The sequence below is a fragment of the Podarcis pityusensis genome (assembly GCF_964106645.2).
Source record: "Podarcis pityusensis genome assembly, chromosome: 3".
Lineage (NCBI taxonomy): Eukaryota > Metazoa > Chordata > Lepidosauria > Squamata > Lacertidae > Podarcis > Podarcis pityusensis.
This window is the reverse complement of record NC_138026.1, coordinates 106,914,255-106,933,914: the sequence shown is the minus strand read 5'-3', so window position 1 is coordinate 106,933,914 and position 19,660 is coordinate 106,914,255. Positions and strand designations below refer to the sequence as shown.

Below are 19,660 nucleotides of genomic sequence, written 5' to 3'. Positions count from 1 at the left end.
CTCTACTGTAAAAAAAACAACATATTCCTTTTCTGTCACCAAAAATCCTGCCAGAGTTTAGTCTCAGGCTACATGCGTGTTAGGCACTTAAATTGCAGTGAGGTTTTTCTTCCTCTTCAAGTTACTTTCATATGTTGCTGTTGTTGGTGCAGGGATATATGAATGGAAATATAGGCTGCTAGAACCTTTAAATATGCCCTTACAAGTTCCTTACAAGTTTCCTCTTCTCCAGCACAGAAAAAGACCACACATTTGGTAAGTTTACTTACAAACTCTCCAAAGGTCAGATTAATGTGTTTTCTCATACAGCATTCAGAAAAAGTTGCATAGGCAGTAAAACTTAGTTTAGTTCCAAAGTGGTCTTCCAGGACTCACAGCCATGATGGTGTGTACACTAACACAGTAGGGTTAGCTGGAGGCAGAGTCTATTACAAGCTGGGTTGAACTGGGGCTAGAGCAAGGGGAAAGTTGGTATCAAGGCTGGCAAGCAGGTACAGAAAGGTGTCAGATTAGAAAGCAGGCAGGTAGGCAGGGAGAGAGACAGTGGAGGAACAGAGAGGATGATCAGAAGAGAAAACAGAGCAAAGCTGGGGAGCTACGTAAGCAAAGCCTGTTGTACAGGCCCAAGGAACACCCCATGTACCCCCTGAAGTAACTGAGCACCCCTCCTTCAAAATCAACTTGTCAGATGCACTTTGGGGTCAACTTGTCAGATGCACTGTTTGACCTGCCACTTTCTCCCAGAACCTCCCCCCCCCCCCAGGTTAGCGTTCAATTGGAAGAAATGGCAACTGGGTTTTCCGTGGACTGTTGTATGTTCCAATTAAGCACTAAAGAGTGGCTTTTCCAGGAGAAAGAGGTGAGCAAAGGCAAAACCACTCAGACCAGTGCCTAGAAAACATGGGCATAGCCAGGGGCATATTTTGGTAATACAGCACTATGTCGTAATTTTGTGCCCCCTTGGCTCGGCACCCTGCAAGGGGAAACCGCCAGCATCGCCATAAATCCAGTGCTGGACAAGCAGAAAGCTGCTCAGACCTGGGACAAGCAGAAGTGTGGACAAGCCCTCAGTGTTGTCATTTTCTAGAAGGGGCAGGGAATCTCATTTTGACCTGATCTTGAAACTGTTTCCTGGAACAAGTGCAGGAATAATTAATTTCTGGGTACTGCCAAATGCAGCTACAGTTCAGTGCACTTTTTCCATCCCTGATTAGAAAAGAATGTTTTCTGAAAGGTTTCCTTTTTCCTGCCTGATCATGTGAATGAATGAATAACTTTAATATAAACCAAAGTACTGGAACTGCTGGGCCAAGGGCCTCAAAATGAACGGAGTGTATGCCAAAAGTTCATTAACACAAATGGAAATTTCCAACGAGAAGAATGTAAAAGTAACTAACTTTGATTTAAACTTTTTATTTCTTTAGCAAACTTTTTTGAAAACACAATTTTTTTAAAAAAGCAAAACTGAAACGAAGGGTGTTTTTTAATGTAACAGGCTTAGGACAGCTGAATAACTGTACATGTTGATAATTCCACACTTTCTTTCTCCATTTAGATTTTCTTCAGAGAGATTTCCTTACAGGGTTTTTATTCACAGGGTTTTGAGAAGAAGAGAGAAAATCGCTCAAAAGGCCCATAATTTGAATCTGGCGTGGAGGGCAATCATTATCCTCTTATAAAGAATAATCATTAAAAACTCCATAGTGTTTGGAATGAATCCTTTATGTTTTGTCCCCTGGTTGCCCTGATTAAACTTATTAAATCTAATTACCGTAAGTGGTAATGACAAAGCAAGTACTCACTTTTGTTTTCTTTTTTACTGTGGTGCCAATAGCCTAAGGGCATGTATACATTAGTGGCTTAAAACACGGCCTCCCCCCTCCACACCTTTTAAGTCTCATGTTACATCGCTGTCCACACACAATTACCTGATTTGCTTTCTTATGCCTGCAATCCCCCCTCCGATTCCTATTCAATGAAACCATCGTCTGCACGGGTGCTGCCATCTGCTGATGTAAAAAAAAATGTATACATGTTGGCTTAAACCTTTTTAATCGGCTGGGAGCTGGTTTTGCAGGAAAGCGCCTCCAAGCCACAGCATTTCTCAAGAAACTGCAGGATGCAAGTGGATTGTGTCCAAAGCCGTGGGGGAAGTATTGCTCTTGCATATGTAGACCACTGACCACACCTTAGTGTAACAGCCTCTTAAGAACAAGTTCCAGCATGGAATAACTGTACTGAGAAATGTCGCAATAATTACCGCCTGCAATAATTTCCTCTTGCTCCTGTAGCTCAGTGCTTGTTTACATCCTGTGAATTACGGATTCGTAAATTAATTGTCGCCAATGAAAGGCTGCAATCCTTTGCCCAGGAGGAGCTAGTCCCATTTGAGCGCAGTCCGAGTCAACAGGATAGGATCGGCTTCAAATTAGAAATGTTGCAAAGGCGCGTTGACTTAAGTGATGGGTGCACACGTACTCGGAAGCAAACCCTGTGGAGCTCAGTAGAGCTTACTTCTGAGTACTGTAACTGTATAGAAGGGTTCGGCCTGCACTACTAGCCTAAGAAGGCACGCTTACTCGGAAATAAGTGGCACAGGATTCAAGGTGGGTTTGCTCAGGGTCGCGGGTTTGAGACCCAGGTTGGGCAAAAAGATTCCTGCTTTTCAGCGGGTTGGACTGGATGACCCTGCGGTGCCTTCCAACTCTACAATTCTGTGATTCTTTGACAGGGTTGCACCTGCGCATACTTGCGCGGGAAAATGCCCCATTTTGCTCAGAAATCTTGCTCTGCATAAAAAATCCCCCCAGCAACATAACGAGGCAGGTTCTCTCTCTGTGTGTGTCCTCTTCCGCGTCAGCTGATGGGCACGTGTCACGTGATTCTGATAGTTGGTAAAACCCCTTTGGGCAAAGTCCTTTTTCCCCATAGTGTCCCTCTGATTCTTTCTTATCCGTCTGTGTTGGTGTCTCTTCCTTTGCAAACAAGCTTCGTGGGAGGGGGCGAGTGGGGAGCAATGACAGAAGTGAAGAGAGAGAAATTTGGGGAATGGCACCTTGGCGGAGGGACTGTGGAAAAATTCCTGCTCAAATCCAGCACGGTAAAAGTGGAAATTATCTCCTTGGGCTGCATAATCACCGCATTGGAGACTAAAGACAAAGATGGAAAATTCTCAGATATTGTTCTAGGCTTTGATCATTTGGAAGGTGGGTTTGAATTAACTTTTTTGAAACTTTATTCCGCAGAAGAAACCTCGTGGCACAATATGTTTCCAGTGCAACCTCTGATTTGTTTTATTGAAACCCACCCAGATTTGGTGGTGCTGTAATATAAGTAGCCCTGTACATCCAAGCTGAAAAATGTTCAAGCTTCATCACTGCTTTTTAGTACCATAGTTTTGCAGTGGAGCATAAAAGAACAAGTAAAGCTTTTAACTCGCAAATAACTACCTCCCCCCCAGTAATCTTGAGAACTGTACATTAGTTTGTTAAAAGTGCTGGGCATTTTAACTCGGGGGGGCGGACTACAGTTTCTGGGGTTGTTTGCAGAAAGCCACATACTTTAAATGTAGGATGCAGTACTTGGAGAGAAAAAAAGCAGAAGCTGTGAAACAAACAAATGTTAAGTCAGAAGTTAAACGGTTCAGTGGAGCTTACTTCCAAGGAAGGATGTTCATTTGATTGCAGTATTATGGGTGGTGTACACAAAATCCTTTTCCTGATGCCCCCCCTTTTTGATCTGCAGTTTTGTGAGGGTGGGGGGAGGAAGCAGCAGGGGAAAGGGTTGGGAACCACTGTTTCCCCATTCCAGTTTCTCCCCCACTCCCCAGAAAAAGAAACACCTGGGTGTTTGCACATTTACAGCTAAACAGATACGCAGTATTTTCCATCCCAGGCAAAGTGCCTAGATTACAGGCATATTTCATTTTTTTAAAGCAAATAACAGTGGTACCTTAGGTTATATACGCTTCAAGTTACATACACTTCAGGTTACAGACTCCGCTAACCCAGAAATAGTACCTCGGTTTAAGAACTTTGCTTCAGGATGAGAACAGAAATCATGCTCCGGCGGCGCGGCAGCAACAGGAGGCCCCATTAGCTAAAGTGGTGCTTCAGGTTAAGAACAGTTTCAGGTTAAGAACGGACCTCCGGAACGAATTAAGTACGTAACCAGAGGTACCACTGTACAGATAATTATATTTACAGACTTAAGCCTACTTTTAACAAACAGAGGTCGAAGTCTGGAGTGTATCACATTGCCGCCCACAGGATTAAATGCTGCTTCTACCTTAAAGGAATAAATAAGTCCATTCATCTAGAAAAGTAGAAGGGGCTCTGAAGGGATTCAGTCTTGTGTTCTTCCTGACATTCTAACTTTCCTTGTGGAGGGAGCTTTTTGGATAAGTCACCCACTATAAATGAAGTGGTACAGCGCAGTTAGAGGTTTAGTACCTGTCCCTTGAAATAATTCCTGCTGTTGGCACCCAACTACTGCACATTTGTTTGGCAAAATATCCGCAAAGAGGTGCCTGTGTGTGTAGAATTCTGTGCGACCCTTTGCATATGTTCTGCTGAACAAACAGGCATTGAGGGTGGGGCCAGTAGGGTGTACAGTATGTGGGGCAGAGCCAGTGGGCATGATCCCACTCCTTCTTTGTATCTGCAGGGAATGAATGGAGAAGACTGCTGCATGAACAATTAGGTTGACAGATACACTGGAAGTCAGGCATTTAATGTTGCTGGTCCCATGCTGTGGAACATGCGCCCATCAGAGATTCAGCAGCCAACCTCCATTTTGACATTGAGGGTGCTGAGAACTGTTAGGAGACCCCTGTTTTCCTCCCAGAGCTACAGTTCCCAGAGTGGCTTAACAATCAATCCGTCTTCGCATGAAGCTCTGGGAATCGTAGCTCTGGGACAGGAATAGGGGGTCTCCTAACCACTCTCAGCATCCTTAACAAGCTACAGCTCCCACAGTTCTTTGGGGGAACCATTAATGTCTGAAGTGCTGTCACATTGCTTTAAATGTGTTGTTGTGAATGTGGCCTTATTCTAACCTTCCTTTCCAGAATTGCCATGTGAGGGTAAAAAAACTTGCAAGTATCCCTGGAGGAAGGGCCAGAGTTTACAATCCGTCTGCCTTTGACTTCCGATTGTCCCTTTAAGCATGTACATAAATCAGAGGTTGAAATTTATTCAGGGATCAGGATAACGGACTGAATAATGAACAGGTTCCCAGGCATGAGAGAATAAAACTGATCTGCAAGTAGACTTCCATCCAGAGAAGTAGAAACATAGCTGTAGAGAAGGGTATGAATATCTATCAGTCGTCCCTGGTTCTCAAGAACTGCCACCATTCCTCCTACCCCCCTCAGTTACCAATCAGCATTTTTCATGTTCTTCTTCAGAGACCAGATAATCTGAGGGTCGAGTGCCTCCGCTGTTACATAACCATGACTAGCTGCTGCTGAATGCTTTAGATCAGAGGTTTTCAACCCTTTTGAGTCCACGGCTCCCTTAACCGATTGCATTCTTTCTGCGGCACCCCTGTGGGGCTCAGGAGCCCAGTTATGTCACCCCTTGCCTGCAGAGCTGGCAGCCTCTCACCCTTTTTCATACACCCTCAGCCTCCTCTTCTCTCCCATCTCCTTGGGAGTCCTCCGGGCAGCTGCTGCTGTCCCTGGTCTCTGAGCTGCCCCCTGACCAGCCCCAGAGGCACCATTCGCCTGCGGAGCTTATGGCCAGGGCTGCTGCAATAAACAGCTGTGCAAGCCTTTGGGTAGCAGAGACGTGAGAGGGCATCAGAGGAGGGAGGGAAGGAAAGAGGGACAGAGGCCAGTGTTGCCCGCGGCACCCCTGACCACCAGTCAGCACACCCCAGGGTGCCACGACACACTGGTTGAGAAGCACTGCTTTAGACATTAAGTCCGTGGGAAGCTAGGTGCTGAAATAAACACTGATTACGTTTCCTCCAGCAATCCATTCTTTTATAGCTGCTTCTAGATTCTGTGGGCTTGGAGACTGTGTATTGGCTTCTGCAGACCACCCCCCCACCCCCAGCTGAAATGAAGCAATGCTCCTTTGTTCCTCTTAATCCTACCAATGGGTGGATGACTTTGCCAGTGTGGTGTAGTGGTTAAGAGCGATAGACTCGTAATCTGGTGAACCGGGTTCGCGTCTCTGCTCCTCCACATGCAGCTGCTGGGTGACCTTGGGCCAGTCACACTTCTCTGAAGTCTCTCAGCCCCACTCACCTCCCAGAGTGTTTGTTGTGGGGGAGGAAGGGAAAGGAGAATGTTAGCCGCTTTGAGACTCCTTAGGATAGTGATAAAGCGGGATATCAAATCCAAACTCCTCCTCCTCCTCCTCCTCCTCCTCCTCCTCCTCCTCCTCCTCTTCTTCTTCTTCTTCTTCTTCTTCTTCTTCTTCTAGGTTACGTAATTAGTCTTTATGCTCAGTTTTGTTTCTGTTCAGTTGTTCCACGATCTGTAGAGCAGAGCTTTCAGTCAGTTTCTTTATCCCCACACAACGCTGCATAGATCACTACTGATTCCTTTCTCTCTCCCCCGCCCCCATGAAATAGTCATACAGTCACAGTGTACAATCATACCTTGGGTTACAGACGCTTCAGGTTGCGCGTTTTTGGGTTGCGCACCGTGCTGAACCCGGAAGTACCAGAACAGGTTACTTCTGGGTTTCGGTGCATGTGCTGAAGCACTAAATCACGCTTTGCGCATGTGCAGAAGCGCAACCCGCGCAGACGCGGTGCTGCAGGTTGCGAACATGCCTCCAGCACGGATCACGTTCGCAACCTGAGCTTCCACTGTGTGGCTGTCATCTGTTGTCAAGCAAGCCAGGGTAGAAAGCTCCCTCAAGAGGGGACACCCTGATCTTCCTGCAGGAGACCTATCAGCAATAGAACCCCAAATTCAGGCTGTTAAAAGGCACAAGGCTTGGGGAGCAATCATATGCACCCTGAGTGCAACTAAACTCTCCCCACTTCTTCCCAGCAACTGAGTTCCAGAGGCATGCCACCTGCAGCAGTGTGGAACTTAGCCGGCATGATCACACAACCTCACAGACTTCCAGTTCTTACTAATTTTAATGAAGATGGGAGGAGCTGTGTTAAATACGGCTGTGTTTCTTCCATTGGAGTGAATGGATATGATATGCCTTCACATGGAAGAGTTTGGGAGCCTATCCAAGCCCCTCCTTTCCTAAGGGATTACTCGATGGAGGAAGCTTTGGTCAGGGGTACAGTTAACTGTCCCTCCTTTAAAAACAGAAGAGAAGGAAATCTCTAGCTAGCTTCCAATGTTGAACATTGAAATGTATTGACTTTATAAATCTAACACGTTCTTTTATTGGCCAGGGTACACCAACAAGCACCCCTACTTTGGAGCTGTCGTTGGACGGGTTGCTAACAGAATTGCCAGAGGGAAATTTACAGTGGAAGGAGTCGAGTATCAATTAGCCATCAACAACGGACCCAACAGTCTGCATGGAGGAAAGAAAGGTTTCGATAAGGTAAATGTGCTTGCGCTCAAGTGAATAACAATGGCAGTACAGTGGAACCTCGGTTCCTGAACGCCTCGTACGTTTTGGAATGTTTTTTGGAACCCGAACGTGTGACATGGCTTCCGCTGAGTGCAAGAAGCTCTTGCACCAATCGGAAGCCGCGAATCGGTTTTTGAACATTTTGGAAGCCAAACGGGCTTCCGAAACAAGGCATGGTGACATATTCAGGTAAGGTGAGAACATTAAGTTGCTGGATAAAAACAAAGGGCCATCTAGACTGGCATTCTCTTCTCTCAGTGGCCAACCAGAGACAGGGCTGTCTTAAGCATATCTGGCGCCGTGGTGCAAAGCTCCCTCCGGCGCCCCTCCCCCCCATTTCCCAGAGTTTTTTAGGGAGGATGGCACTGCCGGCGGGGCTGGAGGAGGCGGGCAGTGACTGGAGGGCAGCTCCTCCAGCGGGGAAGAGGCAGAAGCTGGCCGTGGCAGACGGAGGCTCCGGACACTGCGCTGCTTTGGTGCGGCATGGTGGAGGTGGGCGAGGGCGGCGAGCTGATGCCAGGAGGCACCGTGTCCAGCCTCTGCCTCTTCCCTGGCGCCCTCCAGAACTTGGCGCCCTGGCACCCCGCACTCTGGCCTCTGTGGGTAAGACGGCCCTGACCAGAGACTTCTGGGAAGTTCACTTCAGCGGTCAGACACTTCTGTGAGCTCCCAATTCTTTCCTTTCTTCCTCTGAAGCCAGGCTTGGACCTTTCTCAGAGTCTTCCTGAAAAGAGAAGACTCTGAGAAAGGATCCTCCTTTACTGATGTTAAAAGACTGCTGTGATCGTAACCGGAATGGAAGAGGGAAAGAGTCACTCCCAAAGAAAGGCAAAAACTGGGCAAGTTATAGCACACTTTAGCGCTGCGATGGGGAACCTGTGACCCTCCAGATGTTGTTGAACTCCAACTCCCATCAGCCCCAGGCCAGCAAGACCAATGGTCAGGCAGAGAATCAGAGTTGGAAGGGACCACGAGCATGATGGGAGCAGTTAGTAGTCTAACAATATCTCCAGGGCCACAGATTCCTCATTCATCTTCTAGTGTAAATAGCAGGATTAGTATACAGAATAGTAATTATATCTGAACAGAAAAATATCAAAGAGAAGTAATGAAAGCAACATGTGAGTTTTTCTGTTTGACCAATTTAAGGCTAGATGTCTTGTCTGCGGTAACTATTTCCTGTGTAATTTGAGATTGTTCTGATGAGGAGACCCGGCATTGGCCTGAGTTCTGCAGGAAGCAAAGCTATTGATATAGATATGCTTCTAAACTCAGTGATGGTTTTAGCTTTCTATAGAACTATGGCTGGCTGACATAAGGATCCACCCAATTTGTTTGCAATCATACTGATGACGGTGATCATATCTCTTTGCTGTTTCCAGGCACAGGTTTTGCTTCCTTCTTCACACTTGGTTTGGTTGCTTAATTATCTTTGCTTGTTTTATTTATTCAGTTCCAGTCAAAGCTTTCTAATCTTTTAAAACAGATATGAGTATCATTAATTTGGGGTGTATGGGGTGTTAGGGGAGGGGTAGTACCTCTGGTGGTGTCAAGTCCTTGGTGAGTTAAGGACTTCCCCCTACATGCAAAGACAGGCTCTGGCGGACTGAGCGGATGAGACCAAGAGGGGGTTCAGTAGTCAAGAAGACCGTTTCTGCACAAGCTGTAGTCCAGGGGTCAGCAAACCTACCGGGCCTTGGGCTGGTGTCTCCAGCACCGATCACGTGGCGGGCCAGAGGGCGGGGGAGCGCATGCCCATACACGTGCGGACACGCTATTTTCTGCGCACATCCGGGTCAGAGGAGCATCGAAAATACTTTTTCGCATTTGCAAGGGACTCCTCCGACCCGGATGTGCACCGGAAATAACGTTTGCGCATGCACAAATAATGCCTGCGCATGCGCACAAGCTATTTTCGGTGCTCCTCCGACCCAGAAGTGGGCAGCTGCGTGGCGCAGCGCCGGTAAGAGCGGGTGGCGGCAGTGGGTGGCAGGGGTTGCTGCAGGCTGGATAAACGAGTCCCTTGGGCATTATCTGGCCCGCGGGCCTTAGTTTGGGGACCCCTGCTGTAGAGGGAAGTGAGGGGCAGATGGGGCTCATCCACCTGGAAAGGTAGCCCATCTAGGAAAATGAAAACTCTGATCTCTGGGAGAACAGGCTAAGGAGCAAACCCTACACAAATCCAGTGTGTAGTTCCTAAGACAGTTGGATGGCACCTTGTACGCCTCTTTCAGCCAACTCCTGCAGCCAAGCTGGTGCCAAACCTATTGCTCTGCTTTCCTTGGGGCCACATCAGTGCAGCTGAGGGGGCTATTGTTGTGTGCTGCAATTGGAACAGTTTGGTTCCCCCCCACCCAGAGGCACACTCCATTGTCTCTCAAGACAGTTGGATGCCAGCAACAAAAATAATTAATTTGGGCTGGCGTATGTCTGACATAACTGGGATTTCAAAGGCGGAATTGACGTCTGGGGGGGATTTCCGAAAGGTGGCGCTTTGTCTTGGATCTTCAATCAAAAACTCATGTTTTTGTAAAAAAGAAAGAAAAGTTCAACAACTTTCTGGTTTTCTTAAAAAGAGCTCAACCATTATGGTAGTTTCCTTAAAAAAAAAAAAAGCTCAACTTTCAGGTTGTCCTGGTTTTCTGAAATATGACAACCCTAAATGAAAACAGATTGCCTAATGAAAGCATGTAACTTAGGAATCTGCCTTACACTGAGACAGATAACTGGTCCTCCTAACTCAGTACTGTTGACACTGACTGGGAGTGGCTCTCCAGGGTTTCAGACAAGACTCCTTGAGATGCCAGGAGATCGAACCTGCAGCCTTCTATGTGCAGGGCAGATGTTCTACCACTGAGCTGCCATCCTTCCTTTTAAGAACAAACTTAAGAATAGATCTTTGGCTGCTTCAGTACATGGACACATTTTCCCAATCATTTTCTCCCACCTGTGTTCCCATCTCTGATGGACACCAACCGGCCAGAATTACAACCTTACAGAAGAAGAAGAGAGTTTGGATTTGATGTCCCGCTTTATCACTACCCGAAGGAGTCTCAAAGCGGCTAACAATCTCCTTTCCCTTCCTCCCCCACAACAAACACTCTGGGAGGTGAGTGGGGCTGAGAGACTTCAGAGGAGTGTGACTAGCCCAAGGTCACCCAGCAGCTGCATGTGGAGGAGCGGAGACGCGAACCCGGTTCACCAGATTACGAGTCCACCGCTCTTAACCACTACACCATAATGGGTTTGAGCTGTGAAGATCCTTTATGCCAATTGTGCTGTAGAGTTGCCTTATTTCTGTGTTGACATCGTGGTGGAACAGTTAGATTTTTGTAATAGACTGCCCATTCATGCCTCCAGTTAATGAGCACAGGAAACACATGCTTTTGTTTGGAACAGTCCTTTCCCAGGTGCTGAGGCTTAAGAAATTTTACAGCAGCCTCTACAACCTGGTGTGCACCAGCTGCTTTGGGCTATAAAAGGTAAAGGGACCCCTGACCATTAGGTCCAGTCGTGACCGACTCTGGGGTTGCGGCGCTCATCTCGTTTTATTGGCCGAGGAAGCCGGTGTACAGCTTCCGGGTCATGTGGCCAGCATGACTAAGCCACTTCTGGCGAACCAGAGCAGCGTATGGAAACGCCATTTACCTTCCCGCCAGAGTGGTACCTATTTATCTACTTGCACTTTGACGTGCTTTTGAACTGCTAGGTTGGCAAGAGCAGGGACCGAGCAACGGGAGCTCACCCCATCGCAGGGATTCGAACCGCCAACCTTCTGATCGGCAAGTCCTAGGCTCTGTGGTTTAACCCACAGCGCCACCTGTGGGCTATAATCCTCATCATATGCTGGCTGGAGGTGTTGAGAGTTGTAGTCCAAAACATATGGAAGGCACAAGTTTGAGGAAGGCTGTTTTATGTATGAATCACCGTCTCTCACCAAGCTTACTATATAGTGTGTATTACATGTGTGTATATCTTCCGATATACATAAAAATGTAAGGCTATCATCATGCTGCAGTCCCAATGGCAGCATGACAACGGAACAGCAGGCAAGCAAGCAGACAGCATGGGTGACCAGTCGCCCAGGTGAGCTGTTTAACAGAGGGAGGGTGGGAAGCACTTCAAAGTTCATTTAAATTAGTGTTTCCCCAGCTTGGGTCTCCAGCTGTTTTTTGGACTACAGCTCCCATCATCCCTAGCTAGCATGACCAGTGGTCAGGGATGATGGGAATTGTAGTCTGAAAACAGCTGAAGGCCCAAGCTTTGGAAACACTGATTGAAATATTTTGAATCCTGGAAGTGATCCATGGTTGTCATGTGTAATCTTTTGGCACATGTGCTCATCCAGGTACATCAGTCTAGTTGCTGGACTCTAGCCAATGTGATTTTTTAAAATATACCATTAATGAAATTGTATTGCAGGCCATCTGGGAACCTGAAGTGCTGCCAGATGGCGTACGGTTTTTCAGAGTAAGTCCAGATGGTGAAGAGGGATATCCTGGTGAGCTGAAAGTCTGGGTGACGTATACTCTCAAGGATGGGGAGCTAACAATCAGTTACAGAGCTCAAAGCAGTAAGACCACGCCAGTCAATCTGACAAATCATGCGTACTTCAATCTTGCAGGCCAGGTAAGGCAGCTCTATTTGGCTCTTCCATTCTGTAACATCCTGTAGAACAGGATTTGGGGGGGAACCTGTGTTCCTTCAGATGATGTTGGACTACAACTCCCATAATCCCCGCTATTTGGTCATGCTGCCTGGGGGCTGATGGGAATTGGAGCCCAGTGACATCTGGAGCCCCACACGTTTCCACTTCTGCTACAAAAGTGTCCAAAGGGTTATTAGTTATTTTCTTGCCTGATATAATCCCTTCTTGCCAAGTCGGTTGTACGTCGCTAAGCAATGGAACAGGGTGCAAGGCTTCAGTCCCCTGAACTTGAACAATGGGGAGGAATGTTTGGGAGAAGGCACCCCATTATTTATTTTATTTAAGACTGTTTATGTACTTCTTAGTTTAGGGCATGTCATTTTAGGGGGCGAAACTTAATTTTTGCAATTTTATTCAGTGAGGGGTCTTAAAAATATGCTTTTGTGTGTGAAAAATTAAAATCTGCTTTTATTGTTGTGTTTGTACAACATTTAGCTGGGTAAATCTACGTTTGGTAAAGAAGCACATAAACTGCTTTCGGAAAATCAAAGAATTTTAATTTTAGGTTCTGAGTTGTCAGGTAATGTTAAGTAATAAATAATAATTATAATATAACTGCAAGTACATGGCAGTCATTTTTAATGGTCACTATGCAATTTCACACACATTTTACTTAGCAAGCAAAACTAAATTATATTAATTTTACCAAAATATCTTTGAATCCCCATGTCATGTTACAACTTTTTAGCACCCTTCATTTTTGGAATATCTCAGCAGTGTATGGCAACTATGATACTTTACTTTTTACACTGTTCAGCCTTTAGTGAGCAGTCATTCTGATTTGTTAGTGTGTTGTTTACACATCTTCCCATTTGTCACGTGTTCATTTCACTTTGCAATGCATTTCCCTGTCCTTGTCAAAACCACAAATTTTGTTTTAAAAAATAAAAGGCGATTTGTTGCACTAGAGGAACAGAAGATTTTAATCCACTTTAAATGCACAAACCTAAACTTCCACTACATATTTGAATCCTACAAAATATGGAGAGTTTGGAGGCACTTAGAATGTGCCCGTGTTCAGGATTCCAGGCAGCCATACCTTTTCCCAGGATACTCCATTGCTTCCTCCCCACCCCAAGTATATGCTTCTTGTGAGTCTGGGTTGCTACTTTTGGAGACCAAATGCCGGAACAATTGATCCCTTCACGGCCTAGGACCCTTGTACCTATGAGACCGTCTCTCCTGGTATGCCCCACGGAGACCCTCAAGGTCCATAAACAGCAACACCCTAGTGGTCCCGGGCCCTAAGGAAGTTAGATTAGCTTCAACCAGAGCCAGGGCCTTTTCAACTCTGGCTCCGGCCTGGTGGAACGCCCTCTCTCACGAGACCAGGGCCTTGCAGGATCTGATTTCTTTCCGCAGGGCCTGTAAGACAGAGTTGTTCCACCTGGCCTTTGGCTTGGAGCCAATTTGATTCCCTCCCCCTCTTTCTTTTTTCTTTTCCTTTCTCCTCCTGCAATGAGGCTACATTTTAATATTTTAATGTTTCAATATTTTAATGTATTTTAATTTTGTTTTTAAGTTGTATTCATTCAACTTGTTTTTATTATTGCTTGTTAGCCGCCCTGAGCCCAGCCTTGGCTGGGGAGGGCAGGGTATAAATTATTATTATTATTATTATTATTATTATTATTATTATCATCTTGGTCTTCATTGACATTTGACCTTGATTCAGTAAAGTGATTATTGTGATTCGGAGGTACCTGCAGCTCTGTGTTTACAACAAAGGTGGTATAAAATTCCATCTTTCTATTTTCTGATACAAGAGGTTTTTTCCTCTCTTCGTATTTCAGGGATCACCCAATATCTATGACCATGAATTTACTATACAGGCAGATTCTTACCTGCCAGTGGATGAAACCCAGATCCCCACAGGTTGGTTGATTTTTAAGATGAATGCTGTTGAATCTACAGATGTTATCTAGGGAGCTGTTGTGGCCAACTGTGCAGAACTGGCCTCAGTGTAGGGTGCTAGCCCTGAGTTCAAATCTGTGGTCAATCAGCTTGCTTTTCTAAAACTGGAACAATGCCATAAAAACACAGGGTGGGTGGTCACTGTGAAAACAGGATGCTGAATTGTATGGGCCGCTAGCCTAACCCAGCAGTGCACTGCTTATGCTCTTAGATGGAGGAGGTTAAATCTTAATTTGACGTCGAAAGGGGGGAAGTTTACTTGGGGAAACACAGAACATGGCATGTGACACTCACAGCTGTCTAATCCCCACCCCTCATATCTACTGCCTAAGGCAGCTGCCTCACTCTGCCTAATGGTAGGACAGTGGTCCAGGATTGGTATTTGGAGAGCTACAGGCTCCCCATTCTTGGTGTAAGTGGGAATGGTGGCAATGTCTTCAGAACACCTGTGGTTTGGGAATCCCACACTAAATTGTTCTGTGTGTGGTTTGTTGCTGTGGTGGACTTTTTGGTGGAACCTGCTGTTTCCAGATGTCTGTCTTGGTTCTGTCCACATTTTTAAGAGTTGCTGTGGAAGGTTGCTAAATGTGTGTAGTTTCTCTGCCTCTTTCTTTGTTCTTTCTCCATCAGGAGAAATTGCTTCAGTGCAGGATACAGGCTTTGATCTGAGAAAGCCGGTGGAGTTTGGAAAACACCTTCAGAAGTTTCAGCTCGGAGGATTTGACCACAATTTTTGCCTGAAGCAGACAAAAGAAACATGCTTCTGTGCGAGGTACAGGTTTGGTTTGTCACCTTTGTTTGACAGCATATTGACCAAAACATTGTGTTTCATGCTCTTCCTTCTCCTAGTTTATTTAAAAGTATTTATACACTGCTATTCATAAAATATATCATAGGGCTTTACAGATTTAAAATAAAGCAATAAAAACATCAAAACATTTAATTAAAACCATAACCCACAAAAGAAAAGGCAACAAAATCACTGTAAAACATGGGAAGCAGTCCTCAGTTTCAGTTTTCAAAGGTCAACTGGGATAACTTCACCTGTTAGCAGAAAGCAAGCAGATACCTGATATGACCCTCCATAGCATTGGGGCTGCTACAGAAAATGCTCTGGTCTTGTTTAAGGTTGATTTTAATATACAGTATAGATTGCTTGTGCAACTGATTTACATTCTTGCAAATTGCTTAGAAGCCTATTTTGGCAATAAACAGTAAATAAATTAATAAATGACAAGGATTGCAAGTATAGACATCCATAGATGTGATTAGACAAATCAATTACATAATTAAAATGATGTCCTCCAAGTTCCATTCTGTAGGAAGGCCAAAAGTGTACAATGTGGAGGAAAATGCGTGATTTATATAATTTAACTTCCATACCTTCCCACCTGAGATTTGGGGGAAGTGTTAACAGTAAGCTACAGTATTTTGCTTTGAACCATGCTCAGGTTTTCACAGATCTTGTGAATTTCACTTGTGGAAGGCTGGTAGTGCAGGATGCTCTTAATCCATCTTGTGTACTGTGATAACACATAAGGAACTTGAGCCAGCACAACTAGTGAGCTTTGGCAACATGATGCTCACCCTGCCTGGACCCACTGAACTGGCTAAATGTGACTTTCGATATGGCACGGATGTGAGCCAAAGCCACAGTCTGTTCTCTCTGGCTACAACTTGATCAGGGAGATAAGTATTTTGTTGTCTCTTGGAATTATCATGTGATGCATTATCATGTATTTATGGAAAGAGGCAACTAAAAGGCAAATGCATCTTAGGATGTGACCAAGTGACTTCTTTTAAAATTTGCACAGCCCCTTCCTTGCACCCAAGTGCTGTTTCCCATGTATCTATCTATTAATAAGAGCTGCTGGCTACCACTACACATAACTAAATGCAGAGTACCAAAGGCCTACAGACTCCTAGAAATTTAATTAACAGATACTTTCTTTTTACAGAGCCCACCATCCCCCTAGTGGCAGAATGATAGAGGTTTATACAACTCAGCCCGGGATTCAATTTTACACTGGGAATTTCTTAGATGGCACTCTAAAGGGAAAAGGAGGCTGTGTGTATCCCAAGCATTCTGGCTTCTGCCTGGAAACACAGAACTGGCCAAATGCAGTGAACCAGGTACATTCTTAAGTTTTATATGACCACGGGGCCACACAGAATAGAAGCCACACAAAACTGTCTTGGGGCTCAGCTTCAATGGTTTATTGCAGATTTCATTTTGAGGATGCTCAGAAGAACATAGAAACCAGTAATGGGTGGATCTGCATAAGCACTGAAATCACATGGTACAGCTATTCTGCGATTATCTCATTTCTGACTGAGGGTAGATCACATTTTGCTATGCAGAGCAAGGCTGCTTTTCTGTGCATAGGAAGTTTTTTTAGATCAATAAAAAAACATTGTAGGTGATCCCCCGCCACTCTAAAATGGCACAGCTCCTTTGCAATTTCTCTGCATTCTCAAGACCTAACAGTGCATTCCTAGGCATAACTGCTCACAGTATAAATTTACACTCAGTTCTAAGTATGTACAGGATTGCAAGCTCAAAACACCAGAAGTTGATTAATCAAATGTGAACCAATTCAAGTATACTATGTATGTGTGTGTGTAGAAAGCTTGTGGTTACATGCCAAAGGTAGATCAGGTTCTGCTAGTATATATGAATGATTTGCACTAGATTGGCAAGGATTTGACTCCCAATTTTGTAATGGTTTGTTCTAAATGCAATAAAACAAAACCCTAGATGCAAGCAATTTTTCTTCTATAAGTGGACAAATGTTGAGTTTTATTTTTTATTCTTACAGCCTAATTTCCCAGATAGCCTGCTGTACCCAGGAGAGGAATACAAGACCACAACTTGTTTCAAGTTCTCTGTAGCTTAAGCAAAGACCAAGATTTTTTTGTAGCAATCTGTAACAAGGTAGTTTTCAAAGATTCTAGACTGTTTGTTTTAGGATCAAATGTGTCTTCATGTACTCAAGAAGTCTACTTGACACCATCCTGCATAGACTTAAGATTTTATACAGGCAACCTTTCTCTCCCACCGCCCCCTTGAGAGCTTACTGGTTCAAAGGCAGGTGGAAATAGAAGAAATAAATCATGTTAAAATGTAAATTCACTTCAATATACTATTGCTAAGGATGTTGGCACAGTTCTTCCCCACCCTGATTTCTTAGCAATGGTAAAGGTATTACATTTGCATTGGGTAATACAATGCAAGAGCTGTGAAGAGTTGTTTAAAAGCTTGTATTGGTTTGGAATTCAGTAAAGTTGCAAGGATTAATGAGAATGCAAATGAAGTGCTTTGAATCATTAACAAATAGACAAGTGGCACTGGTAAAAAAATGTTAACTGCTGCTGTTCAGTGCAGACATGTCCTTTCTGGATTCTCTATTCCACTACAGGACAAACAGCAGTGGCTGCTGAACATATTGTCCTCAGTGAGCTATACTGAAGATCCTGCTCCCTTTTTCTTCTGCATACCTAGAAGTATCTCTAAACATGCCTATATTGCTGGTTTCTCAGTAGCCATTTGTGATGCTAAATAGGCTTAATTCAGTACCTAAGTTTGCTGTTAGTATGTTGGTGGGGTGCTTCCCATTAAGCTTCCAGGTAACTGATGGGTTTCCCATCAGCCAGCAAGGCTGTTACCTCTTTTCTACATGCATGGTACTATTTTGGCTACATAAAAATTGGAGACTTACTATATACAGGTGGGGCCCTGCTATAAAATGCTGTGTTGTAGATCCCTGGCATGCACCTGAAGAGTGGGGGGACAGACGGACGACGACTCCCTGCTCTAATGCAAGTCTGTCTTCATGTGCAAACTTTTTAAACATTTCAAAGTGAAACCAGTGTGCATTAAGCTTCTGCATCTAAATGGAGTGCTTGATTTGGCATGGGAAGAGGCAACTTCAGTAGACTGACCTTTGCTGCAACTTAAGAGGTATGGGGGATTTTTGAACAGGAATCCAGACCTAAGCCTCATCTGTGACCTGCAGTATTAATAGATGACATTGCATGACGGCTGCATGCTACTCCCAGCACAACCATCTTTGTGTAGTTCTCAGCACAACTGAATGTGGGAACAGCCAGCTTTCTCACCTTTGGCCCAACCCCTACTGAACATCACTGACGGGCTTGTGATAAATCATAGCCTGTCATAATCCACTCTCACCCACAGCCCTTTCTTTACTCATAAAGGGACAAAGGTGATTTTTTTGTGTTTTTTTTTAAGGTAAGAACACTAAACAGGAAGAGTTAGAAAGGGCCTTATCTATTGTTATGTCTCCCCCACTACAAAACATCTGCGCCCCTGTCCAAACTCTGAGAAAGTATTTTGTTGCGGCATTGAGAATACAGATTTGTCTGTCAACTGCTGCTTGCCTTTTGGCTGAAAATAAAAACATCAACACAAGTATTTTGGCTTGGCAGGTAGAACCATTCTTCCCGCTGCTCCCTGTGTGTTCTCCTGACCCTCGAGGAGGGGACTCACTCTTTCAGGCCTGCCCTTGCAGAGCTCCCGCTGCTGGGACAGGTTAGTTGAATCCTGCCCATTGGGTTGTATTCAACTCAGTCCTATTCATAGGATCATTAATTTCAGAGTTTACTAAGTAAGTCCTGACTCATGAGTTTACTCAGAGTAGGAAAATTTACTAGAAAATGGGTTGTATTTAAGGATGGTGTTTGGTACTGCACTAGGCAACTAACATTTTTAATTGATCTTACAAACTTTGCCCACCTTGATTTTTAGACAATTATTATTCCAAAATTCTAAACTCAGTGAAAATAGTATGCAACAAACTATCTTCTGTGCAGGAAATATTCAGACAACCAATTCAAGGTTAGTAGAGTATACATCACTGAAACAATCTAAATTAGCAAGATTATACAGATTTTTTTTGTAGAATAGCTTACAGTAATTCAAAATTGAGATCACAAGGATTGCCAATTGTGAAAGTGAGCATGCAACTTTCTTGATTAGAAAATGTTAAGCATTTTTATTTATCAGAAACAGCATAGTCATTTAGTATCATAAATATAGCCATGTCAAGACAGTTTAAAACAAAAACTGAAGTTACTTTCATCTAACTAATGGGTATTGTATTTCAGCCCTTTGTCACTCAAGTCCCATCTATGTGTTCTGTCATAGAAGTTAAGCAGATGTTACGCTCTGTTCAACCTTAGGTTTAGTATGTTATATTTAGCTATGAATTTTAGATTAGAAGCTAACTTACGCAATATTGGCATTGCAGTTAAGCAGCAGGCATTTCCAGATGAGACATGTATGTTTGATAAAGGTGTAAGATTGAAGTTTGTTTTCAGCATCTTCCTTTGCCATTTTGATTCTGCTCAATTACAGCTAAATTTTGCCCTGCTATGGAAGCTAAAATGCAATTTATGCTTCAGATAAAACAGTCCTCAAACGAGCTTCCTGTTTTCATTAAGGGAGAAAGAATGAGTGAAC

The 19,660-nt window shown here is 44.4% G+C and overlaps 1 protein-coding gene across 3 annotated transcripts; it reads left to right on the top strand.

Annotated features, from left to right (window-relative positions):
- The first annotated feature begins 2,881 nt into the window (after positions 1–2,881).
- On the top strand, positions 2,882–19,506 carry GALM (galactose mutarotase). 3 transcript variants are annotated; one of them, XR_013984780.1, is made up of 8 exons: positions 2,882–3,206; positions 7,372–7,526; positions 11,979–12,185; positions 14,058–14,139; positions 14,809–14,950; positions 16,137–16,311; positions 16,998–17,529; positions 17,564–19,506. XR_013984780.1 is itself a non-coding variant. In XM_081001121.1 (7 exons), exons 1-7 carry the CDS (start codon positions 3,017–3,019, stop codon positions 17,073–17,075), a joined length of 1,029 nt encoding a protein of 342 aa, XP_080857247.1. In that variant the 5' UTR covers positions 2,882–3,016; the 3' UTR covers positions 17,076–19,506. The 3 variants fall into 3 exon arrangements, 1 of the variants encoding a protein (XP_080857247.1); XR_013984781.1 differs by having other exon boundaries at positions 16,998–17,759; positions 17,799–19,506; XM_081001121.1 differs by having other exon boundaries at positions 16,998–19,506.
- Positions 19,507–19,660: the final 154 nt, after the last annotated feature.